At 44.5% G+C, this 27,403-nt stretch overlaps 1 protein-coding gene across 2 annotated transcripts in view; it reads left to right on the top strand.

The window, feature by feature from the left end:
- The window catches only part of LOC139548062 (nucleoredoxin), a 75,200-nt gene that overhangs the window by 23,200 nt on the left and 24,597 nt on the right, over positions 1-27,403 (top strand). Inside the window, exon 1 of one of the 2 annotated variants that reach the window (XM_071357377.1) lies at positions 12,897-13,136. The exons of the other annotated variant lie outside the window; for it this stretch is intronic. Coding sequence (XP_071213478.1) covers positions 13,002-13,136 — 135 coding nt within the window. The 5' untranslated portion in view covers positions 12,897-13,001. Of the gene's footprint in view, positions 1-12,896; positions 13,137-27,403 lie in introns of those variants that run through there. 2 annotated transcript variants of the gene reach the window in all.

The following is a 27,403-nucleotide window of genomic DNA, read 5'->3' as shown; positions in this document are numbered from 1 at the left end:
ATGACAATGCCCCTGTGCACAAAGTGAGGTCCATACAGAAATGGTTTGTCGAGATTTATGTGGAAGAACTTGACTGGCTTGCACAGAGGCCCGACGTCAACCCCATCGAACACCTTTGAGATTTAATTGGAATCGCCCGACATCAGTGCCCGACCTCACTAATGCTCTTGTGGCTGAATGGAAGCAAGTCACTGCAATGTTGCAACATGTAGTGGAAAGCCTTCCCAGAAGAGTGGAAGCTGTTATAGCAGAAAAGCGGGGACCAACTCCATATTAATGCCCATGATTTTGGAATTAAATGGTCCACATACTTTTGGTCATGTAGTGTATTTGCGCACTAGCAGTTCAGCTTAGATTATTCTGTGAGTGGAAGTTTTTGTGGCGGCATAAATCCAATACTGTAGTCCCTATGCAGCAGGACTGGACTGTAGCTTGTCGTGCAGACCTATATCTCAGTATTTCCTGTTATTCACTAGGCCACTGTGTGCCACTCTTCCTGCTCTAACACTTTCTCAGGCTCTAACAATAGTCTGGCCCCTCACTGCAGGCCCCCCCATAATCCTCTTTACAGCCCCCCTCCCATCTCTTCTCCACTAAGCCTCCTCCATAGGCCAAGCACCCTGCTGTCTTGTCAACATCAACCAATAACCGCGAGGGTTACTGCAAATAATGTGCCAGCTCCTTATAGGCCAACGTCTTCAACAAGTTGACCCAGCTGACGCAGACCAAAGCTAACTCCATTACCTCCTAGTCTAGTTTGTTTCCCAGAGTCCCTCGTCTTGCGAGGCGACACCTCGTTCAGGCTTCTGCCTCCCTCCTGATGCAATGTGCTTGTCATACTGTTGCTATGGCCTGCTAGTAGAGCAGCTTTGATATCTATCTGAGAATGGAATCCCCACCACACAGAGCAGAGACAACACTACAGGCAATGGAGCACCGCTGAGGGGAAAAGGGAAACACGGTACAGATAAGGCCCACCGTAGAGAGCTTATTTTATCTACGCTTTTTATTCCATCTCCACATTCTCCATCTTGTGTTTTGTCTTTTTTTCCATTCACAGCAGCTCATAATCCACAACTAGCCTCTATTACTTGATGTGGTAGCTGTGTGTCCCTCCTATCTGTGATAGAGTATTGTGTGAATGTTCAACACGGACCTGAACATTCTTTCTTACTTCCTGTAGACCTCTGGTCTGTGTCTAGTTTCAGACGGCCTACATGTGTAAGATCACTTTAGCCATAGCACTGCAGCATAGTGTGTATCCCAAATGGCACCCTATTCCCTAAATAGTGCACTACTTTCCAGATCAAAAGTAGTGCACTAATAGGGAATAGGGTGCTATTTTGGATGCACACTTACTGTATATGTTAGTATACGTGTGTGAGCCTGCGAGGGTCTGGTGCCTGAGCAGGGACACTCTCTCAATGCCGAAGGCACTTGTAGGGTTAAGCCTCAATCGCAGCCTTTTATGAACCCCGGGGGTTGTGGAGTGTGAGTCGTTTGACAGGTGTCAAGGATTTAAAATGCTTTTTTGGAAACAAGCATATTTCCCCCTTTTTTAACTCTCCTGTTTTCAGCTGGAGATCCTTTGAGCTTGATTGAACATGTAATTATTCACTCATTTATCCGTTTATGCATTAAATTGACTTTTTTCTTGAATGGAATGGTGACTGACTGCAGATCAAGGCTGAGAACAGGTTGCAGGCTATGGTGGGATGTTAGGGGGGGACAGAGTATGGGGGCTTCTGCGATTCAGGCCTGGGCGGCTGGCTGACTGACTGGTGGAATCGTTGATGTGCTGTTAATGGTGGGAACTAAAATGGTCCCACTTATGAAGTCCACCCCGCCTCGTCTGCCTTGCCCATCATCATGAGTCTGGCAAATTGCCAACTGTACAAGGGCTGCTCCTCTCATTACAACCCTTACTGAGTGATTTCTGCCCTCGACAAGCGTCAATGTCACTCAAGTTTAGTGAGCGTGATGGCTGGAAGCAGGTGGGGGTGGGTGAGAGGGTGTGATACTCCAGAAATCCACATCAAACAAAGCAATTACAGCATGCTGGTACATTGGACTAATGGGTGTTTATAAGTACAGGGAGTCTGCCATCTTAATTACATGCTATTAATTATTAGCCTGGTTCACACTGGCCCACTGTAGAGCTTTGGGCATAGGGCGACTGAGGAACAGTTAGGCTGCTGGGTGTTGGACTATACACTACGCAGGTAACGTATGAGAAGGGGCTGGCCATACCAGAGCTGTGATTGTGTGTGTTGAGAGACTGGGTATGCGAAAAGCCGATTTATTTTTATTTATTTAAAAAAAAAATTGTAGTAGTGGCGCGACCCCTCGCCAGTTCTCACAATGCCACTCAATATATGCAAAGCCCTCTCTCTCTCGACGGACCTTACTAACCACCAATGCTACTCTCCTGCTCCAGAGCTTTATTTCAATAAGGAATATTACTGTTAATACAGTCCCCTCTCACCCCCTGGCTTTACTCCCTTTGTGGGAGGAACACTTTTAAAGGAGTTCTGTATTGTCTGCTGGAGTGGCTGTATAGTGGCTGTATCCTGAATAGTCCACAGCTCTCGGCTTAAAGAACCCACAGTCATTCACTTCTAGATGACAGAAGAAATACAAATAATTAAATTACGTCCATTTTTCTATTTTCTTGGCATGACACTGTCATTAATCTTGTTGGATGCTGAGCATATCCAGGAAGGAGGGAGATGTCTCTAGTGTGATGAGGCAATCTGTCTTAGTAAACACTCAGAGGTTTAATTTAAAAAAGATTGTCTTGGCTAGGGAGAGGAGAGATGTGATGGACAGAGAGGAGAATTCATATGTACAGTTTTTAGAAATGGGGTATTCAGACAAGACTGCAATTATTCTGGAAACTTTCACTGCAGAGAAATGTCATTGTTACTGCACCACATTAAAGAAGATTTACATCAGTAATGCTTTAATTACACAATGTTTACGTGGTGAAATAAAACAAAACTCATTTTTATTTTAATGAGGGTGCATTTTTGCAGCACAGGAGCTCTGCTATTTAATGAGTCCACCCATTAGTGTTTTTTAGATTCTGTATGCTCATGTACATTTTAACAAGTACAAGCAGCTAGTCCATGATACTTTTGTCTTACTTTTGTCTTACTTATGTCACATCAACAAACGTATGCATACTCAAACTTCCTCCTCTTACATTTTTTATAATCTAGGAAACATTTAGAATAATACATGTCCCATGGCTTTTAGGCTGGGGAATCATTAACACATTGCTAGGGAACTGTGACCAGGATATCCTGCTGTTTTTTTACTCCTGTAAAGAGGAGCTGTGTGCTGCTCTACTCTGCTCGCCATGGGCTAATGGAACACGCCACTGCAGCAATTAAGCGGGTATTTGGAATTAATCAAATAAACCCCCAGTCCTGATGCCTACTCTACTCTGAGCCACTGATTTTCCCACAGATTACATTAATAGATGTGTGTCCAGAATTGAACAGGCTTCACGTAGGCAACACTGATCAGGAAATAAGCCATGAGCTGTACAACCCTTATGGCTTTTCTGACATGCCGCAGTTTATTATCGACCAGCATGAGGCGTAGAAAAAAGTGTTTAGAGTTTTTGATATGACAATAATGTAATGTACTTCCGGCGCCGACAGATGGCCGCTTCGCTTCGCGTTCCTAGGAAACTATGCCGTATTTTGTTTATTTATGTATTATTTCTTACAATGTTACCCCAGAAAATCTTAGGTTTTATTACATACAGTCGGGAGGAACTATTGGATATAAGAGCAACGTCAACTCGCCAACATTACGACCAGGAATACGACTTTCCCAAAGCGGATCCTCTGTTTGGCCTACCACCCAGGACAATGGATCGGATCCCAGCCGGCGACCCAAAACAACGGCGCCGTAGAAGGGGCAGACGGAGCGGTCTTCTGGTCAGGCTCCGTAGACGGGCACATCGCGCACCGCTCCCGAGTATACTACTCGCCAATGTCCAGTCTCTTGACAACAAGGTAGACGAAATCCGAGCAAGGGTAGCATTCCAGAGAGACATCAGAGACTAACGTTCTTTGTTTCACGGAAACATGGCTCACTCGAGACACGCTATCTGAGTCGGTACAGCCACCTGGTTTCTTCACGCATCGCGCTGACAGAAACAAGCATCTCTCTGGTAAGAAGAAGGGCGGGGGTGTATGCCTTATGATTAACGAGACGTGGTGTGATCATAACAACATACAGGAACTCAAGTCCTTTTGTTCACCTGACTTAAAATTCCTCACAATCAAATGCCGACCACATTATCTACCAAGAGAATTCTCTTCGATCATAATCAGTCGTGTATATTCCCCCCCAAGCAGACACATCGACGGCCCTGAAAGAACTTCATTCGACTCTATGCAAACTGGAAACTACTTCTCCTGAGGCTGCATTTATTGTAGCTGGGGATTTTAACAAGGCTAATCTGAAAACAAGGCTCCCCAAATTCTATCAGCATATCGATTGTGCTACCAGGGCTGGCAAAACCCTAGACCATTGTTATTCTAACTTACGCGACTCATATAAGGCCCTCCCCTGCCCTCCCTTTTGGAAAAGCTGACCACGACTCCATTTTGTTGCTCCCAGCCTATAGACAGAAACTAAAACAGGAAGCTCCCGCGCTCAGGTCTGTTCAACGCTGGTCCGACCAATCGGATTCCACGCTTCAAGATTGCTTCGATCACGTGGACTGGGATATGTTCCACATTGCGGCGAACAACAACATTGACGAATACGCTGATTCGGTGAGCGAGTTTATTAGCAAGTGCATAGGTATGTTGTACCCACAGCGTCTATTAAAACATTCCCCAACCAGAAACTGTGGATTGATGGCAGCATTCGCGCAAAACTGAAAGCACGAACCACTGCTTTTAATCAGGGCAAGGTGACCGGAAACATGACCGAATACAAAGAGTGTAGCTATTCCCTCCGCAAGGCAATCAAACTAGCTAAGCGTCAGTATAGAGACAAAGTGGAGTCGCAATTCAACGGCTCAGACAGGTATGTGGCAGGGTCTACAGTCAATCATGGACTACAAAAGAAAAACCAGCCCCGTCGCAGACCACGATATCTTGCTCCCAGACAGACTAAACAACTTTTTTGCTCGCTTTGAGGGCAATACAGTGTCACTGACACGGCCCGCTACCAAAACCTGGGGGCTCTCCTTCACTGTAGCCAACGTGAGTAAAACATTTAAACGTGTTAACCCTCGCAAGGCCGCAGGCCCAGACGGCATCCCCGGCCGTGTCCTCAGAGCATGCGCAGACCAGCTGGCTGGTGTGTTCACAGACATATTCAATCAACCCTTATCCCAGTCTGCTGTTCCCACATGCTTCAAGAGGGCCACCATTGTTCCTGTTTCCAAGAAAAGGTAACTGAGCTAAATGACTACCGCCCTGTAGCACTCACTTCCGTCATCATGAAGTGCTTTGAGAGACTAGTCAAGGACCATATCACCTCCACCCTACCTGACACCCTAGACCCACTCCAATTTGCTTACCGCCCCAATAGGTCCACAGACGACGCAATCACCATCACACGGCACACTGCCCTAACCCATCTGGACAAGAGGAATACCTATGTACCCTCCAAACTCGTCATTAAGCTCGAGACCCTAGGTCTCGACCCCGCCCTGTGCAACTGGGTCCTGGACTTCCTGATGGGCCGCCCCCAGGTGGTGAGGGTAGGTAACATCTCCACCCCGCTGATCCTCAACACTGGGTCCCCACAAGGGTGCCTTCTCAGCCCTCTCCTGTACTCCCTGTTCACCCACGTCTGCGTGGGCATGTGTGGCCGATGTGAAATGGCTAGCTAATTAGCGGTGGTGCGCGCTAATAGTGTTTCGATCGGTGACGTCACTCGCTCTGAGACCTAGAAGTAGTTGTTCCCCTTGCTCTGCAAGGGCCGCGGCTTTTGTGGCACGATGGGTAACGATGCTTCGTGAGTGACTGTGGTTGATGTGTGCAGAGGGTCCCTGGTTCGAGCCCAGGTTGGGGCGAGGAGAGAGACGGAAGCTATACTGTTACACATGCACGCCTCCAACTCAATCATCAAGTTTGCAGACGACACTACAGTGGTAGGCTTGATTACCAACAAAGACGAGACGGCCTACAGGAAGGAGGTGAGGGCCCTCGGAGTGTAGTGTCAGGAAAATAACCTCACACTCAATGTCAACAAAACAAAGGAGATGATCGTGGACTTCAGGAAACAGCAGAGGGAGCAGCCCCCTATCTACATTGACGGGACAGTAGTGGAGAGGGTGGACAGTTTTAAGTTCCTCGGCGTACACATCACGGACAAACTGAAATGGTCCACCCACACAGACCGCGTGGTGAAGAAGGCGCAACAGCGCCTCTTCAACCTCAGGAGCCTGAAGAAATTCGGCTTGTCACCAAAAACCCTCACAAACTTTTACAGATGCACAATCGAGAGCATCCTGTCGGGCTGTATCACCGCCTGGTACGGCAACTGCTCCGCCCATAACCGTAAGGCTCTCCAGAGGGTAGTGAGGTATGCACAACGCATCACCGGGTGCAAACTACCTGCCCTCCAGGACACCTACACCACCCGATGTCACAGGAAGGCCAAAAAGATCATCAAGGACAACAACCACCCGAGCCACTGCCTGTTCCCCCCGCTATCATCCAGAAGGCGAGGTCAGTACAGGTGCATCAAAGCGGGGACCGAGAGACTGAAAAACAGCTTCTATCTCAAGGCCATCAGACTGTTTAACAGCCACCACTAACATTGAGTGGCTGCTCCCAACATACTGACTCAACTCTAGCCACTTTAATAATGGAAAAATTGATGTAATCAATTTATCACTAGCCACTTTATATAATGCTTTATATAATCGCTACACTCACATTAACATCTGCTAACCATGTGTATGTGACATACATTTGATTTGATGTAAGCGGTCTTCTCACACAAGTACTGTGTCAGCTGATACCCTGAGTCATTTTTGATCTTACTGGAGAACCATCTTATCCTGTCAGTGTTTTCTATTGGTCACGTAAAGATTCCGTCTGTAATCTGCTGTAGCCTTCCCGTTTCCAAATATGTCATCACATGACATTGTTGTTGTTGTATGACAACTCACACTGTGTTAAAGCTATTGCTTGTCCTTGTTAGTTCCATAGAATCAAGACCGAGCCCTAGAATGAAATATGGAGTGTACAACAGACTCTTATCAGAGGAGGTGCATCTGCAGAAGATGGATGTTGCTATGGACCTAGCTGTGCTGTGGGAGTGATGGACAGACCAAGGCTTTTACATGGACAAGTCAACTCATGCTGCTCACTGGCATTCACAAGATCTGAGGAAGCATGAGAGAGTGGGTTGGGAATTCATTAGAGTCTTGAGTTCAAGGAGGGAAAACGAAATGGATGAGACTTGGATGTGAAGATACACTGAGTGTACAAAATATTAGGAACACCCTCCTTTTTGCCCTCCGAACAGCCTCAATTATTTGGGGCATGGACTCTACAAGGTGACTCCAATGCTTCCCACATTTGTGTCAAGTTTGCTGGATGTCCTTTGGATGGTGGACCATTCTTGATACACACGGGAAACTGTTGAGCGCGAAAAACCCAGTTGCGTTGCAGTTCTTGACACACACAAACCGGTGCGCCTGGCACCTACTACCATACCCTGTTCACCCTGTAAATGGCAAACATACACAATCTCAATTGTCTCAAGGCTTAAACATCTCTTCCCCTTTATCCACACTGATTGGAAGTGGGTTTAACAGGTGACATCAGAAAGGGATCATAGCGTTCACTGGATTCACCTGGTCAGACTGTCATGGAAAGAGCAAGCATTCCTAATGTTTTGTACACTCCGTGTATATGAAGATCTTGAGAGAGTGAGAAAGACATTGAGTCATTCTGAGACGAGGGCCCTGTTTTGAAGGAGCAATTAGCACTGATTTTGAGTTTCTGTGAGACATTGGTGTCCAGAGCAAAACACTGGAAGGGAATCAATTAAATAAAACAACATTACATTAAGATGTCCCTTTTGTATACTTCTTCCACTGTACTTCCGTCCCAGCCCTGGGATTTGTCGGTTTAGTTGTTTGTCTTTGTTGTGTGATGTATAAAATTCGCTGACTGATTCTTTAAATTAAACAGTCAGGCAATTCGGAGTGTTTGTGAGCTCATTAAAATAAATAATGGTGGCATTGAGCAGTTTGTTTTGTGCTGGGGGATGCCGTCGTTTTAGAGAAGCGAGAGAGGTAGCCATGATGGACAGAGAAAAAGCCAAACAAGTGTACCACACAGGGGTAGCAGTCCGATCTGGGCTGAACCGGTCCATGCTGCTCACTTGGCCGGACCACCCAGAGTGATCCGGTGGGTTACACAAGTGAACATTGTATCCCTCTGGGGAAAAAATCTTATAACAAAACTGCTTTTCAGCTTTCATACGTGCCAGAAACAAAAGGAGAGCACAACAAATGGCTGAATATGACATTTTGATACCTAATTGCTTCCCCGGCCGTTGTATTAATGCCAGCTGATTTATCTAGCAGGACGAGGTAGAGTGGTGTGACAGACAGAAGCTCTTTGTTGGGTTTTACTGTGGTACGACTGAATACAGAATGACGAACACCATGCGGTTTAGACCAACACCATGCGGTTTAGATGGTTGGGAACCATCGTTGCACAGCACACACTTCCCCTGGTGGAGGATGTTGACGAAGGTTTCAGAAACACCCCAAAAAATATCCAGCCTTGGTCATAGAATCAGACTCTATATGTAAATTATAGGATCTCTTTGGCCATAGAGAACAACAGATGAATGTTTACAGGGCTACTGCAGTACCCCTCCCTTTTAGCCTTGTGAATGTGAACTCACCCCGTGAGAGGCTGGGGGAGTGTTGGGTGTTTTTAAGCGGAGGAGTGATTTGAAGTAGCTTAGAATGGAAGGAAATGTGCCAGTCCCTGTAGAACAGGAGTGACACGTAGGAGCAAAGAGCAGACTGTGTGGTCTGCTTGTGGTAGGTTTTCTGTCACAAATTATAAATATTCTTTGAGCTAACGCATTCCAACCCAGCTATTGCAGTTGTGCAGGAGGACAAATGAGCAAATTGGGAGATCTTGAACAGTTGCTATGTGTTGTCTAACAAAAGTGAATTACCACACAAACAGAATGGATCAGGAGGTGGTCTAGCAGCCTCTTATTTGACCTTTTGGTTTGCCAAACGGGAACATTGGCCTACTGTTTATGTCTCAAAGCTCTTAGCTTCAATGTCCGCTAGACTGTTTGTTTTTGTCGATTTTTACCGTTTGGTTCTCCAGCTGGTTCCAAGCAAAAGACACGTAGACAGAGTGCCATGTTACACGGAACTGAATAACACACAGTTAACTGTCTTTATTCAAGCAGCCCAGTATAATGGAAGGGAGAGCTTGTGCAAAATGTATTTCATAGCGTTTTTCTCCCCTGTCAAGACATGTGGCTTATTCCCTCTCTCTCTGTTACTATCATCAGCATGACTGTCTTCAGTCCCCAGTGAGAAGGCCAAACTACAGCATGATTATCTATGGATGGAGGCAGTTTGAATCAACCAGTTTACAAACGCAGTATTTTTTTACACATAGTTACGCAATGTGGTAGTAAGACTATTTGCTTGGCAGACTACTGCTTCCAGGTTGGGTTTCTGGCAGCAGCCTGCTGGTGGCAGTGGGAAAGTGAGGCTGAGATGTATGCAGCCTTATGTTTTGAAAGGTCAAACCCTGAAGCCCAATAACGACCAAATGACTGCAGACAAATAAGGAAATGAAGAGGGATATTATGCTGTTAAAGAACAGGCTTATAAATGTAGTGTGATTAGATTGACATGATTACAGGGCATTACACACAGATCCTATTAAATTGTTATATTTAATTCCATTGCATTACACCTCCTAGTTCTACTGTAGCCCTGGGTTACGTAAAGACTCAAGCCTTTACAGCCTGTTCTTCTGTCTGCAGTGGTCTCAACACAGCTTTTGTGTGACTGTACAACACTCTCGCCATGTTTCACCACCGCAAGGCAATAATGTGAGCAGGTTTGCTGTGTGTATCGATGTCGGTTTCAGTTGTGTCTGGCATTTCATCCTGTTCCTGTTTCTATGCATTAGCCCGAGAGCCACTCAAAGGCCATGGGGAACAGGGCAGGAAACGGTGAGCTCGCCCAATCCTGTTAATGTGGAACAGCATTTAATTAGATCCGCTCGACGTGGTGGACGGGACGGCCTGCGTGTCTGTAGAGTAACATCTCACTGGAACAGTGCAGGAAAAGCAATGAACATTGTGCATATAATTTTTGGGCTGATTCGCAGAAAGTACAGACCGTGCCGAAATAGGTATAGATCTGAAATGGGCTTTATCTGCTGCTTAGCGTCTCTGATTGGTCCTTTTGATCTGTGCTGATGGGAGAAAGGGATGGTGTATGTGGGCCAGGGCGTCTAGGCTATGGGTTACAGACGTGTAAGTGGATTACACAGTTCAGGCCAGCTGTGGTGGGCAGTTGAGTGGGTTTCTTGTTCGTTTGAACTCCACAACAAAGCACCTCTATGTAGGGGAAACCCCTTGCTGAGAACTGGGTGGGTATTACATAAATTACCCTTTCTGAGGTCTGATAGTGGAGGGTGAACCTGTCTGAAGCTAAAATACTTTCTCTCAGGCCTCTGTTAATCCAACTGAAGTTACAGACCGGGTGGGTGGAGTAGAGATACTTTAGCTAATCATACATGAACTCATCCATAGTTTTTCTGTCATATAACTGTCTATATTTTTGATGTGTTTTGATAAAGGGATGTGTGACCTGGCTGGGGAGACAATAGAGCTGGTTGGTTGAGATGGTGGTGTTTTCTCTCCACAGTCTGTTATGTGTGTGACTCACAGGCAAATCACATTGAGCCGCAGATCCAGCATCACAATCCAATTTGCCACACCATGAAGAATGGAACATAAATGCACATTGCACCGTCCTCTCCACACTCCCCCTAACCGTTTCACTCTGGATAGTACGAAGGCATTTACATTTGGTGTGACTGGCTATTGTGGAACCTTTTTCAGTCCTTCACCTCCTCCAATCTCCCCTCTTTCTCCCTCCCTCCCTTGGTCTTGGTGCATGTCATTACACAGCATGACAGCGCATCATTAGAAAAGGAGGGAAAGGTGGCATAAGGAATGAGAGATAAAGGAGAGCGTCGTTTCCATCTCTATCTCTGCTGGTTAAGCTTCAGGTGGTGCGGCGGTCCACTCGGGCTCCTTGGAAACCAAGGGAGAGGGATGAATGCTGTAATGTGACAAAACAGATTGATTCTCATCAGAAATCTCCCGTCGGCTCTAGATCCCTGCACGGATTTGCGCTGAAACACTTGCTCTGGCTGGGTTTTCTGCTCCAAGCATATTTCAACGGGTGATTAAGTATCATACTGTTATGAATTAGCCACGTTTTGTGTTAGTCTGTGTACTATTCTAGAGACATTGTAGATGCTCTTATTGTTTTGAAATTGGAGTATTGATTTCCCCTATTAACATTCTTTGAATAATTGAAGACATTCGATACTGTTGGATTACCATCTGGTGGCGTGCTGATTATAGCTAGTCAGTCACCTCTAGACTGATGGGGAGGATAAGTGCACTGCAGTAAGCTACCTCAACATCTCTCTCACACGGGGACACACACGCCACAATAGCTCCCTTTAAACACTCCTGGGTTGCCTTGATTTCTTTTCTCCATTCAGACTAAATGGTTCTGGTGTTGCTAGCAACTGTGAGAGGGCGAGCAGGCGGGATGGAGTGGGGCTGGGGTGCTGGTGGTAACCACTCCAGAGAGAGTGGTAAGCTGGAGTGGACTGCAGGGCGGGCGGAGAGGAAAGGGTGCTGGCTGCCTGGGAATGGGGGGGAGAGAGAGTGGCCCTGCTCCTGCAGATTCAGAACAGCACTGCCTTTTGTGTCTCCCTTTTTCTGACAGTTATTTATAAACCCAGTAAACCCTCATCACATTCCAGCCTGCCACAGATGCAGCCAGAGTAGAGCTGCACCTCGCACATGTGTGTCCTCTTTGTCTCTCACTATAGCTCTGGGGAATTTAGTTTTATCTGAAACAACATTACTCAGGGCCATTCAGTGGTGGTTTATACTGACATTTGCTAAAACCAGAGGCAATTCGGCAAAGGACATTTTTATACATTGTGGGCTAATTGTCATCTTTCTCGTAAAGTTGGCAGGCTATGGCATTTAACTTTGACCCTTGCTATTGGTTTATACTGTTTAATTTTGTCCTAGCTGTTGTGTTTTTATGAGCTATGCTTGTGGTCTTCCGGTGACTCATATTTGGGAGTTTCTTCCTCGCTTGGCAACAGGGTCTTAAGTTTAATGTTAACGTATTACTTCAACTGAGTGCTCAGAGAGTGTAGTTCTCTCCCTCCCTTTCTTTCTGTCTGTCTCTGTCTCTCTGAGACTCCTTTATCTCAGAGACTTCTCTGGCCAGCCAGGGTTTAAACCCACAATGGTTCAATCATGCATTCTGCTCTTTTTTTTGTTGGATATTCAACTTAGCCTAAATGGGATCGTTCTTAAGAAATGTGTGGAAAGCCTATTGGAGCAGTTAAGTTCCCACACATTTCTGTATAGTGGCAAAACATGCTTGCCATCAAATCAGTCACAATCAAACAAAGTTGGCTATTCTATTTGAGCTGCCAGTCAGGGAAGGGCAGTCAGTTTGGTCAGTTTATTTTCTGGCCATACTCTCCTCCCTCCAGCCCCTTCTCTCTCTGTCTGCTGGCTCCAGTTGTAAGCTAGTTTACTGTAGGAGTGCAGTGGAGGAAGTTCTGGAGCAGGTCCAACTGCTAAAGGACTCCACTTCCCCACCCCTCTAACCAGGCTCTGCTCTCTCGCTCCACAGATCACATGAGCTAATGGTCACTAAGGTACTACGGGACAGGATGTGAACAAAAATGAGTGTGGTTATGAGTTTGTTTGCTTGTGTTTCACTGTTCGAACTTAATGGAAGGACGATGAAAGTGCAAAGGGAAACTGCAGCAAACAACTCTGGGGCCAGTTCATTTACAACTGCAAACAAACTTGAAAAGGTAAGCTCCCAACAGTCCTCGTTCCAACTCTCATATCACTCCTCCTGCCTTCTTTTTGAGGGGGAAAAGGACTGTGGTTCTTTGGACCATGGAGTCACAGTGTGGTTTTTCTCTACCTTCTCGATTATTGGCAGGCTTTGAAAGAGTTTTCTATTTTCCTGTAAATGCTAGGCCTGATTACAAATCACTGTGAAGCTCGCCTAGCCTAGACCAACTCTTCCCTTCCTCCCATGTGCAGCTTGATATGTTTTTAAAAGGCCAGTGATGGAAGAGACATACTGTCTCTCTGAACCCAGGTTAAAAGCAGGGATGCAAACTGCTTGATATGTTTTTAAAAGGCCAGTGATGGAAGAGACATACTGTCTCTCTGAACCCAGGTTAAAAGCAGGGATGCAAACTGGCGAGGGCCCAAAAAGGTGGCTTTTTTTTTGTTGCACTGAAACATGCAAAAAATCCCTGCTAGGGGGAAATGCAGGTTTTAACTAATTAAACAACAAAGAATATGATCTACATGTTCAGTCTCTGTGTGTAAAATAAAAAGTGGTTAATGTGACGCTAACTCAGAGTTAAAAAATGTAAAGATGTTATTGTCAATGTTATTGTCTAGACTTTACTGCAAATGACAATCAAGTCATGAGAAAAAAACAATACACTAATATTGCAGTTACCATGACAGCCTTTATAATAGAACACTTGTTACCATGACAGCCTTTATAATAGAACACTTGTGACCACACATCTAAATATTGCATTTGGGGGAAAAACATCTTAAGTAGAATAAGTAGAATAAGTAGAATAGAATGAAACAAACAGGCATTCTATTTTTGCTCTATTATAGTGGCCACTATAGTAGACATCGATCAAGTGCACAAGGCTACATGTGTGCAAAAAGGACGTTCACTGAGTAAAAAATGTAATAATGCCCCCTCACTCACACATGTTACTGTCAACACAACAAAAGGAATATCTTTGAGCTACACATTATTACATTGTACACTTTCTGCCTGTGGACATCTGTTCTACAATGTGCCAGCAGAGCATGATACCCTTTGTTGGCATAACTGATCTCTTTCAGGCAGAGTACACCTGGCATACGCCTTTTTATCCGCTGACTGAAAAAGTGGCCCATGTGTGTGGTGTTCCTTTCAACTCTATGGTGGCATCCAGCTTTAACCAGGCCCAGCTCCAGCTACACTTCATCCCTGAATCAACTTGTTTAACAAGCAATCCCTCATTTTCACATAATTCTCTCATTCTGGAAAATTAACCACATACTTTAGATGGAAAACATCAGTTCACAGATTAGTAGTTAGTTCGTTAGCTAGTTAACATTTCACACAGATTGGTAGTTAGTTCGTTAGCTAGTTAACATTTCACACAGATTGCCAGGGTCCAGTGAGCAACTAATGCGTTATAACTTGAGGAACGGCAAGGAGTCGTAACGTTATACCAGTTAATACTATAGAGAATTGGTTAGGTGCTAACGTTAGCGCATCTGATGTTGTAACATTAGCTAGCTAATGTTAGCTGTCTGACTTTATTAGCTAGCTAATTTTCACACCATAAACTCAATTATTTGATAAGTTAAGTTGGCTAATGTTGCTCAACATTTCTCTGGCTAGCTAAGGGAGAATTTGATCCAGCTAGCAAGATACTTAACAATGCTAACAATACTTGTTCCACCACACTTTCTTCCTCACCTCAAACTTTCCAAATGCCAGTTGTTTTTCAGCTCATGAAGTACGCTTCATCACCTTCTCACCCCCGTCTCTGTGGCTCTTTGTTATCGTTCAGTGGACGCACAAACTGCTTTTCCACTCTCCCGCTGTCTTTCCAGAGTGCGCGCTGATGATGTAACTAGCAAATTGGTTGTCTCTTCCCTCTTCAGTCCATGCTGCATTCTGTTGTTATGGGAACGATTGGCTGAGCCTTGGATAGTGATCCAAGCCCCGCCAAAACTTTTCTCATCGGATCTACACGAATCACATAGGTCACCTATTTTGGATTCAAAATGGCGAATTTCGCCGAAAGGTGACTAGTTTGCGTCCCAGGTTAAAACGGGGAAAATCCGCTCATTACAGCCAATTCAATCATGTGTTTTAGACTATTTCTAACAGTAGTTATTACCTGACAGTTATACAGTCTGGTGGTGTTTCAGTAGAGCAGCACAGTGTCTCTGTGGGTTAACTGTGTAATGATCTGCTGCTGTGTGTGGATTGAGACGAAAGGGTGATTTGTAGGGGAAGGAGGCCAGTAAGTCAACTAAGGACTCATGAGGCAGCTTAGAACTTTACTCCACAGTTCACCACTCTACTCCACCAGTCTTAATACTGTACTGGGGGAATTTGACAAAAAAAAGTAAATAAAATAATTGAGGTTTTATGTGCAGTTTTACACCCCGTGGAAGTAAAGTCTAGCCCAAAGCAGTCGTTCAGTGGGTTACCAGAGGTTCTCCTTGGTTTCAACTACCTAGCCTCTCCCACACGGATCATACATGCCTATTGATCTGTATCAATGAGATTTGACTGCTATTGGCTCCAATAACCATGCAGTTAGTTACATGCGGTATTAGACCGACCGACAGACTGGATGGTAGAAATAGAATTTTAGGCTGTGTGGATTACATCATCTTGTCTAACAAACTCCTAAACTGCTGAAAGAAGACATCACAGAAGCCAGGGCTTACCGAGGGCTAGTGACCTCGCTCCCTGTTTGTGGGAGACCTCAGATCTGTGCTGTTGGGATGCTGGTGCTGAATTACAAACAGAGAACAAAGCACCACTCACTGTGTGCCTTTCACTCTTTGATGCATGGGAAGCTTGAAGAGGAGGGCTGCTCACTTTACCTCTACACATGGAACGCTCTGCTGAGGACCGCCGATTTAGCTGCTTCTCCCAGCTGTGTTTTATCCTCTGACTCACTGTCTTTATCTGTGTGTGTACGCGCCTGTGTGTGCGTGCGCAAGTGTGTCTGGGAAGAGGCCTCGGAAGATGAGGTGTGTACAGGATGGGAAGGTTTTGAAGAAGCCGATTGCTGAGTGGTTATTTAAAAGGTTTTCCTTGTAAAGTTTTCATGTGACGTGGTGGGGCTGGGGCTGCTGGGTCAGAGGGGATGACGGTTGGGGGAGGTAAGTGGCCAGGGGTCTTCTTTGAGGTCATGTTTTTCCTGCTGGGGTATTAACATCCTGACCTTTGATGCCGCCCTGTCAGTCAGTCAGTCCCCTTCAGTTGGGGGATGTGACCCTGAACCAGCTCCTCAGCTGTCTGTGGGGCAGACCGCCCTCGACCTCGCTCCCTCTCCATCTCTCCTAATCTGTCTCTCTCAGGCTTTCTCTCTCTATTTGGCTCACTCTCACACATACACACACACACACAGAGACATGTACAGACATTCACACCCAGCAGACATACTAACTCTTGTACTGTACACATATACCCTGGTCACACCCACACTTCAGAGCTAACAACCGACTCACATAAATCTCCTGGGCTGCAGGGGGATTCATATCCGTATATGTTTTCATACATGCATTCATTCCATGCATTGCCATTTCAAATTATTTAACAAAAATTAGGTCAAGTAGTTGGAGCAAAAATTCCCCATTTTTGTGGTTTGTGTAGGTTTTAAGCCGGAGCACCAATGGAAGCTGCACCCTTAAGTCTCTCTGACCGGCCGCTCTGATTTGAGAACATATTGTCAGAGCAAAGCCGATCGGAAGAAAGGGCAGGGGGGGTAGCAGAGGAGATTCTCTATACGTATTGGTGCTGCTGTGACAATGGGGTTGTAAGCTGTCACGGGGCAGGAGGGGGGTTTATTGGTGGGGGTTGCGGGGGGGGGTGTAGGCGGGTGTCCAGATGTACAGCTCAGGCGTAAACTCCAGAGCCCTGCCTGCAGCAACACGAAACAGATGTGCCTTTTAATGAGCGTAAGAGGAGAGGAGGAAATGGGTTAATGAATGGAGATCAAGTATCACAATGTAACCCAATGTCACTGTAGGTTTAATCTGGTACCAGGTAATGAAGGAACGGGACGAGCTACAACTCCTCTCCCCAGAGGACAGCACAATAGATGCATGTCATTCCATTTCTGTATAAAATGAAAGGTTGGTAGGCAAAAAATGCTGGTGATCTAGATCTTTTTATTCCATGTTCAGAGGTGGACAGGGCACTTTGGTCGACGTTTCAGCCGAGTGGCCTTTCTCAAGGCCATCCCATTTCATAATAACATGCATTCTGTACTGTGAATGTGATGTGGGTGTATTGAAGTAGAGGTGAGACATTTTTCTCATATAAAGCTTTGGATCGCAGTCAGGCATCTGTCAGGCCCAGATGACGTGTGTGTGTGTGTATTGACTGTGGTCTTGTAGAGTTGGAGCCAAGTATCTGGGAGCTAGCTACCACTGGTCTATAGTTTATGATGCAGTATAGTCGCATGGCCAGTGTCACTGTGATTTACAACCCTACTCATTGGCCTCAGAACACAATGAAACCGAAAATACACCCTCACTAAAATGCACCATATATCTCTCTGGGAGGTTAGTGTGTATATAGTCAAATTTTGTATTGGATAATTTCATTACATTGCTCAGGCTCATACAGGGACCTAATAATGTGTTACAAGGACATCAGAAAAGGCTTTATTATTTTGTAAGGAGTAGTTTGGGTTTATTGCAGTAGTAGTGTCCCATTAGAAGTCCAAGTCCAGCACTAACAACACGTAGGCCTATATAAGACATACATACAGTAACTGTTATGTATCACCTAACATGATGCATGATGTCAATGGATCTAACAATCCTATTGTTTCGGTAAACTCAAAGTATAGGGAAGCAGAAATCCTCAGAAGGAGATGGTGGGTGTTTCTCAATATGCATACCTCTGTGCTCCACACTCTCATGCTCCAAGTGCATTATCAAGTGCATTATCAAGTGCATTATCCGACGACGTTCTCTTGAGAGGACGAGAGTGTGGCGAACGCATAAAACATTACATCATTTGAGAAGCACTCGCACTCCCCCTACTGTATTACCTCCCGCTGCATCTCCCCCTTCACTGAGCCTTCTTCCAGCCAGGACAATGGCAACAATAGAGACAAAACAAGATATACACAAAGCAATGTGTTACTTCAGAATTATCAGCTAGCTAGTTAAATAGGCAAAAGGTACAGTAGATGTAAAATCTTTGTGGGTAGCGAGCTACCAATTCTTCGTGTCTATCCAGTTAGCCCTATTAACTTATCATTCACTGAACCTTCTTCTAGCCAGGACAATTGCAATAGAGACGAAACAAGATATACACAATGCAAACGTTTTACTTCATAACTATCAGCTAGCTATACATCAAAAATGACCTAAAACAAGTGTTATCCAATGTAGATGTCAATTCTTCGTTGTTAGCTAACAATTATTTGTGGCTCTATGGCTAGCTAACAGTAGTAACTGGCCAGTTAACTCTATTGACTTACTAGTGGCTTGCGACCTACGCACACTACAGTTGGCAGGTAACCATGCCAAAATTAACACAGCATGTATTTGGAGAATTTGTATTTTTTTTGAGTGGTTGCGTCATATTTCTTTGCATACTTTCCTTTTGAAGCTTACATCCATGCATGCTTCAAAATATGTACAAACGGAGTATGCAGATGAGAAGTGCACTACTTGCTCCGTTTCGCATTCTTTGATTTGGACTCATACTCTGACCCTCCTGTGCTCCAATTTGCGTGCTTGGAGCACGGTAGTATGCATTTTCAGAAACACCCTGTGTGTTCTGAAAGTTCTACTGTGATAATGTCTGTCTATGTAAAGTGTTATCAAAATGAATCCCCTGTGTTGCGATGGGAGCTGGAGGAGCACAACCAGTCTGTCTCACTGGATGCATCCCAAATGCCACCCTATTCCCTTTATATTTGTTAAAAGTAGTGCACTAAAAAGGGAAAAGGGTGCTATTTGGGATATTTGCTATTTTGTCTCTTCCAGGGAATAGAAGGAAGAGTGGGAGTTAAACGTTGGGTCAACCAGGAGTCAAAATAGGGAAGGAGCTGTGTAAATGCACCCCTCCCCCCTCCCTGTGGTACTCAAAGAAGCCAGTTGACCGAAGCCTCCAATCCAGCCTAAACATAGAACTCTGTCTTACTTTATTTATGTACTTCTATGAATCACAGCTAAAAGTATCCCTCTTGTTAATTCACTAAAACCATATAAAAGCATAGGAGGATTTTCAGGTTATTCTTAGTGGTTTCTTCACGTATGTTATAGTAGGCTATGTTATTGTATTGCTCACTAATGTTTTCTATTTGGATCATCATGGAGGCTTGGCAGGTGCCAGCAAAGGCTTAATGTGGTCTTAACAAGGTGTGTGTGGGCATGTTTTTTGAGTTGAGGAGGATGCTGAGGCTGCACTGTCTAGCCGGCCCCGTACCAGGAACCACTCCATAATGTATTAGATTACATTTTTTGCATGAGAGAGTGTGATATGAATTACCTCTGGCAGGCGCCAGGGACAACCAGGAAAAATGTGCTCTGAGGGCAGTTCTCTCTCTCCCAGTGGGTGAGGCAGGCGGGCCATGGTGATGCCAATCTCTAACAGACTGGCGGCCGTGCCCATTGGCCAGACCAGAGTAGGGCAGTTTGGTGCAGAGCCAGAACATCTCACTCTCTCTCTATCTGAGAGGCCCAGCAGGCCTTGACTTGATGAGAGGCAGGATGAGAGGAGGAAAATCCTCTCTAAAAGCTTAAACTCACCACCAGAGCTTTTATACTGGTCCACACTAAAGTGGTCAGTTTGCAGTAGGGCTGTAACAATACCAGTATCATGATATTTGTTCCATGGCATAAAAGAAAACACGAAGCAGACCAAACACTTTGGTCATTTTAAAAACATGCTGTATGTAAAATGATTGTGTGCGTTAGCTTGGTAAAAAAAACGTAATGGTGTTTGTTTCCAGCATTAGGGCTGTTTTCCTGAAGAAGTTAAATCCACTTCATGTTTTGTTTTCTTGCCACAATACTAACGAGTATCACAATACTGGTATTGTCCCGGCCATAGTTTGCAGTGCATCTTGTGAACATTGTTGAAGTAAATTCTAATTCTTCCACAGAATTGCAAGCGGTGAACTTTCTACATTTGTGGTCTACACTGGTTTAATAATTGACTCATGGGGTATGTAGGGCTAGGGTGAGAGGTATTTTGGCTTTTACACAGTTCTAAACACCAGCAGGAGTAAAGATTGCACCCCCTGCCTTTGACCTTTGACCCTCCAGTATGTAGTCCTCAGGGGCGACCCACGCTTGTGGAAGACACAATGCTGCAGATAACTATTGAGTACTGTATTTCTACTCCTTTACAATCCCCCTTTTACGCTGCATTCTTCACTAAATAAAAACTTGCACGGTGGTGCCCAGCCATACAGAGTCTGAGTTTAGATTAAGAGCCTGCATTCAGACAGCAGCTTTTGGTCAACACAAGAGGAGAGGAAGAAACTCCCCTCTGTCGCTCTCTCTCCTCTGTCGCTCTCTCTCTCCCTTTCCATCCAGCTATTCCCCCTAAGCTCTCTGACATTCTGGCACCTGTTTTCCTCACAAAACCGTTAATTTATCACTGAATTATTAACTAACAGCCCACAATGTGACTGGGGGGTTGCCATGGCAACACAGGCCTCTATCGGAAGCAATTTAGCCCGTGGGTGTGTGTGTGCAAGGAGGTCCATAACGGCAAAATTGTTGGTCGGGCCAATGAATATTGTAAGAGATAAATATGATACAGCAATCACATGCTGCCCTGAAAAGGAGGGGGACTAATGTGCATTACTCTTGTTTATTTCAGGAGTGTTTATCCATCATAACAGAGAAAATATTATACTGTACTGTGGTTCGGGGACCTATTTTTTTTGTTGTTTTTGTAATGAGCTCAGTGGAACAGAGAGAGCGAGACCAGAGGCCTGTAATGTTAATCAGTGGTTCTGACTGGGACTGGCTGGGGAGGGTTTGAGGAGACTGGATTAATCTGTTCTGTTCCACGTCGCCTGCTCCCTCCTTCCATCCCTTACCCCTGCCTATCTAAGCACTAGAACACAGGGCTTCTATCCAATATGCCTCATATTTTACCCGGTTCTACTCCATTCCCCGATAGCGAAAGGCTGAAAGCTCCATGTAGAATGAATAAGCTCCAGACGGTTGAACACTACATCAATGTAAATGAGATGAAGTTGGGATCCAAATGTGGGATGGGATACATTTCCCATCGTTGAGGACCGAACTCTACAGTCTAGCCGTCACCTTGGAGAATCTTCTTTTATGCTGTCGCTTTGTGAGAAACATAAAAATCTGTAAGTTATAGCATTGTCCTTTACAAAACAGCCCACGGTTGTGCCCCAAATGACACCCTATTCCCTACAGATCCTGGCCAAAAGTAGTGCTCTATATAGGGAATAGGGTTCCATTTGGGAAGCGGCTCAGTTCTCCTACCTCCTCCCCTGGTCCTTCCCAGTAAACCTTCATGGCCAGGGCTCAGGCTGCCTGCAGGCAGGCTCTATAGAAATACCCAATAAAAGATGAACGCTTTGGTATGGAGTGGGCTGGACGGACAGACAGAGGATGTCTATCTATCAACCTGTTGAAAGGCCACATGAGAGACTACTAGATCTCTCAGGTCCTGAGACTGCTGTCTAACAGGCTAGCTTTACTTCAAATACCATCAACGAAGGTTTTATTGACGGAGTGACTGATCATCTGACTACTGGTGTCTTTGCCATCATGGATATTAAACGGGTCAGTGTGGATTCCTCAGCAGTGTTGGAAAACAATATTTTTCTTGCCCCCCATGGAGACATGTCTTAGTTGAACATGACTGGTTTACCCTGCCTGTCTGGCCCGCCATGCTCTGATAAATGTGGAACACATTATTGTTTTTTTTTTATAGAACTCTCAAACCTACATACCAATCTAACAGAATGCACATGGCAATAAATTACTTTTGAAAAGAATGGGGAAGTGAGTTAATTCAGGAGCGTGTTGCTAAAGTAAAAAGACATAGCTAATGGGATTAAGGGAATACAGCCTAATTTAGGATTCTGGTTGTTCATTAGTGGAAGAGACATGAGTCCAGAGAGTGTTCTCCCCAGAATGCAAGACTAGATAAAGTACAGGAATGCCCTCTAGACCATGATAAATAAGTTAAAACACAAACTAGCTAGCTACTATCAGATGGTAAATTGTTCTGTAGGTATAGCCTACAGTACTCTGTGAAAGGCCAAAGCTTTGATTCTAGAAATAGCTACTCCGACTCCCTTCTTCCTTTTGTAGTGTGTTTTTTAAAAATGCCCATCCGTGTTATTCTTAAGTATTCTATCGAGAGATAAAGAACTTTATTCCTGTCAGTATTCAGCAGGGTGGAGCACATGCACTCCTTTGTACGCTATTGAAATCCCTTTGTAAGTGCCATGTTTGCTAAAATGGGGCTGCAATGTGAGCGTTTGGCAAGCGCCTCAGGTCTGGATGCCTGGGCCAGTAAAAGTAGATCTGTGTGGAGTCAGGGCAGGAACAATGAGAAGTGAATAGGGATGATGACTGGAGGAATTTATTCCACTCCAGCTCTCTCAACAGGGCTTCTCCTCTCAGCCCAGCACCACTCTCTCTCAGCCCAGCCTACCTCCACAAAGCGGCATGGGGCTAGGGAGACCATGGGGGTCGGGGGAAGGGAGAGGAGGAGGGGTCGGGGGAAGAAACGGCAGTAGGGGTTCAGATGGGAGGGAGCGGGTCAAAAGTGAAGCAGATGTGTCTGTGAGAGCTTTGGGAACGCCAGTAGGAGCTCTGTTAACTACCCCCACCCCTTTAAACGCCCAGTGTTCCTACTAAAGTGCAGCAGTACAAAGAGGCATGAAAACGATTACCATCCATGACATCAAACATAGATACAGTATTGTATGTGGACAAGATGGACAACAGTGAGAATTCCCTTCTCAGAATGACATACAGACAGTGTGACATTACTTAGTGCAATCACAAGACTCATCAGTGGATTTAACAAGATCAGTTTTTGACAGGCAGTCGGAGCTTGATCATTATGATGACCTTTTCACCTCGTGCTGAACATCTCCGATGTGAGCTTTATACAGAGCATTGCATTAAGCTACAGGCCTGGCCGTCTGGCTCTGCTATGTCCATACAGGCAGATCTACTGCTCCCTCAGAGGCCTCCTCAGCCTCCATAAGTGGAACCGCAGCCATGGGTGATCCTATTAGGGGAGGTGGGAGGGAGGGAGAGTGTGTGTCTAAATGGATTGTTAGTATGGATTTCCGGGTCTCTAGGGGGTTGGCTGGGGGTTATTGGCACATTTGATCTAGTCTAGTGTGTTGGTCTGGGTAATGAAAAGGGTTGCCCACCTAAAAACATGCAGAAGGAACTAATGCTAGGGTCTCTAGACTGGCTATGATTTATGCTGATAAAATGATATGATTGTTTCCGAGAAGTTTTAAATGCTTCCTCTCATCTTCAGCTGTAAATACGTTTTCTACCATGTTCTTATTTCTTTGGGTCTTGCACAGACTTTCCTACAGTAGATGATTAAAACTTACAGCACAATGGATTTTCAATACTTTGATTAAATCATTCCTTCAAGAGTCAAATGAAATCCAGACAAACCACAGAGATCTGGTTTGGAGACGACCATGCATGCATCCCAAATTGCACCCTATCCTCTATATAGTGCACTACTTTTGACCAGAGCCATATGGGCTGTGGTCAAAAGTAGTGCACTATAAAGGGAGTAAGGTGCCATTTGGGACATAACCAATGTGAAGTAGGTTCGAGATGAGCCCTGACTGGGGAATAAGTTTAGTTTGGACACTGATTTATGAGTGTTTGTGGCTCACGGGGTCACCAGTTCTGTCACCAGTTCTGTTCTATTTTTTTTTTTTACTTTAGTTTATTTAGTAAATATTTTCTTAACTCTTAAAACTGCATTGTTGGTTAAGGGCTTGTAAGTTAGCATTTCATAAAACACCTATTGTATTCGGCGCATGTGACAAATGAAATTTGATTTGTTTATTTTCTCTGCAGCTTATAATACACCCAACTCTGAACAGATGGCTTCAAACATTGACTCTCTGAATGGAGTAAGGTACTAGAGGGAGTGGCTACATTTGGGAAGCTAATATTGGGACCACTATGGGATCACATTCCTCTGTCTTTAGTCCCTAAAGGCAAACCGAAGAGAGAAGGAGTAGAAAGAAGTACAGTCTGTCACTGTGTGCAAGGCAGAAACTCTAGAGATTCGGAACAAATGTTGCTATTGTTTTCAACATTTTATAACATACCACTCCAAAAAATCCTGTCCCTCTTGGGAACATCTGCTTTTGTTTTCAAAACTGCAAAAAACTCCCACTGTATAGGAAACAGGTTCTCCTTTTGGTGTTTGATTTAGCCAGCCTGAGGAAGAATCACCATGAGAACAAGCACAGCAAGGCATCTTGCTTTGCCTCTAAACAGTGACATAAGTATAAATGAATGACTGTTCCATACCTCTTCCAGTATGAATCATCATGTCTCAAGGTGGTGAAATGTATGTAGCTGCCATCAATGAATGAATGTAGGTGATGTAACTGTCGTAATTACCAGGCCCATCATCTGCCCTGAAATCATGATAACAGCCCGATGGTTGTCACACACAGCCTAGCCTCCAGGCGGATCTACAGATCTACAGCTGACGTGATTTAGTGTCCTGCGGTGCCCTGAACTGCAGCCATACCGCCAGGCAGACAAAATTCCGGATCATGCAGTAAATTAGCAGTAGTGAAAGGATCGAGGCTGAATCGGCTCTGAGGTCTCTGCCTCTCAGAAACAATCTCTCTTTCAGCAGTGCTCTCTATGCACCAGGCTCAGACTAGAGCAGGGTGGGGTTGAGAGAGGTTTGGCATTGGTACACACACTAATAGATAGACATATATGTATGCACATTGACATTGTACACTTACTGTACACATCATAGAAGAATGATGTATATTTTAGACAAGCTGTATATAAACTCATCAACTCATACTGACCAAAAGGGTATATTATGGCAAACATCTCCTAGTATGTTTAGTTGATAACCGTACAGTATTCGAAACAAGCAAATAGACCTAATGATTTGTAAATACAGACTTCCTGTATAGCCTGTCATCCATTGGCCCTATAGCATTTTTAGCTAAATATGATTTGTCTATTAGAAGGGTTTGGAATATATTTTGTTGTGACTTCAAAGTTATGTCCCTAGGGCTGTGGAGGTCACAAAATTTTGTCAGCCGGTGATTGTCAAGCAAATAACTGTCGGTCTCACGGTAACTGACCGTTAATTAACATAAACACATTTAGTATCTCCTGGCTTCCACACAAGCCACTGATGCAATACAACCATTATTTATTTTAGATGGGTCTAAAGAAACATAATATAATTTTTTTTTAATCTATTTCAGACGAACAGAATAGCATACTCTGAGTTGTCCTGATGTGGCTATGCCAAATGGCTGTGAGATACACTAGTTCATTTTACAGACAAGATTTGCTTAGAATTCCGTCGCATTATTTTATAGTATGAAGAATACAATTGAACAAAGCTGAATAAAATGGAAAGGATATTTTCTCCAAACGATTTGAGGGAGTGCGCACTATTCCGTGTTGAGCGAAAAATGAGGTGCTCCTATATTCATTTAGAGGTATTAATTTAGTTGTTCTATCAACGTTGGGCTATATGTTTTGATTGTAAGGTTGCATGATATGAGGTTGCATGATACTCCACTCCAGAGGCCTTGGGTCTTCCACTCCCCAGGACAGGTAGGCACGCTGACCAGAGAGATGCCTGCTCATAGAGGACCTGGTGGGGGTTGAACACTCCTCTTCCAGTTCCACAGTAGAGAGGAGGTCCCTCCCTGTACAGTCCCTGTCGAGGGATCCTATACCCTGTAAAACGCCAATCTCTCTGAGCAGCCTGAGCCTCCCTGAATCCGTCTGCACATCAGAACGCTAACTTGTCTCCCGAAGTGAAGTCATTGTTTTTATTAGAAACAAAAGTTTTTCATCAGCCAGGCCTGGACAGGAGCAGAACTGTAACTGAACCCAACTGGAGGCTTCCCCCACTGAGACAGACTGCAGACAGGCCTCACTCCTACATCTATCTCTCCCTTTCACTGAAATTACTAGAGACCACAGTGCTAAAATCATTATATGGTACTATGTGCCTATACCAAATTGTCTGGACTGGTGCAGTCCTTGGTGTATTGGCTTGGCTATCTTAAGGTCACTGGTACAATTCTGGCTCAGACTTGCTATCAGACTTTCAAACATCAATATTTCTATGCTTCTCAGACAACTCAGGAAATTGACCTCTGACTCTCAGTGCTATTCTTCAGGAGCTAGTCATTTCAAGCAACGCCCATCTTCTTCCCTCTGATATGAAAGTGAGTTTCCACTGTGTGAGATGTGCTCTCTGTCGTCGGACTACACCGAACATATACACATATAAATAGTCCCAGTTTCAAACACGCATTTGCGGTCAAAAAGAGTCTGTTTACGATTTTATGCTGTATGTTTTATATTCATATCAAGTCACAATATACAGTCACAACAGTCATTATACACTGAACAATAATATAAACTCAACATGTAAAGTGTTGGTCCCATGTTTCATGAGCTGAAATAAAAGATCCCAGACATTTTCCATATGCACAAAAAGCGTATTTCTCTAAAATGTTTTACACAAATTAGTTTACATCCCTGGTTGTAAGCATTTCTCCTTTGCCAAATAATCCATCCACCTGACAGATATGGCATATCAAGAAGCTGATTAAACAACCATATTCAGCAACTTCACACAGCCATTCAAGAGGAGTGGGACAATATTCCACAGGCCACAATCAACAGCCTGATCAATTATATGTGAAGGAGATGTCGCGCTGCATGAGCGAATGGTGGTCATACCATATACTGACTGGTTTTCTGACCCACACCCCTACTTTTTTGTTAAGGTATCTGTGACCAACAGATGCATATCTCAAATCAAATAGTATTAGTCACATGCGCCGAATACAACCTTACAGTGAAATGCTTACTTACGAGCCTCTAACCAACAATGCAGTTTTAAAAAATACGGATAAGAATAAGAAATAAAAGAAACAAGTAATTAAAGAGCAACAGTAAAATAACAATAGCGAGACTATATACAGGGGGGTACCGGTACAGAGTCAATGTGCGGGGGCACCGGTTAGTTGAGGTAATATGTACATGTAGGTAGAGTTAT

The sequence above is a fragment of the Salvelinus alpinus genome, chromosome 21 (genome assembly GCF_045679555.1).
Source record: "Salvelinus alpinus chromosome 21, SLU_Salpinus.1, whole genome shotgun sequence".
NCBI classification, from domain to species: Eukaryota; Metazoa; Chordata; class Actinopteri; order Salmoniformes; family Salmonidae; genus Salvelinus; species Salvelinus alpinus.
The sequence above is the reverse complement of the archived record's forward strand: the minus strand, read 5'-3'. Positions and strand labels throughout refer to the sequence as shown.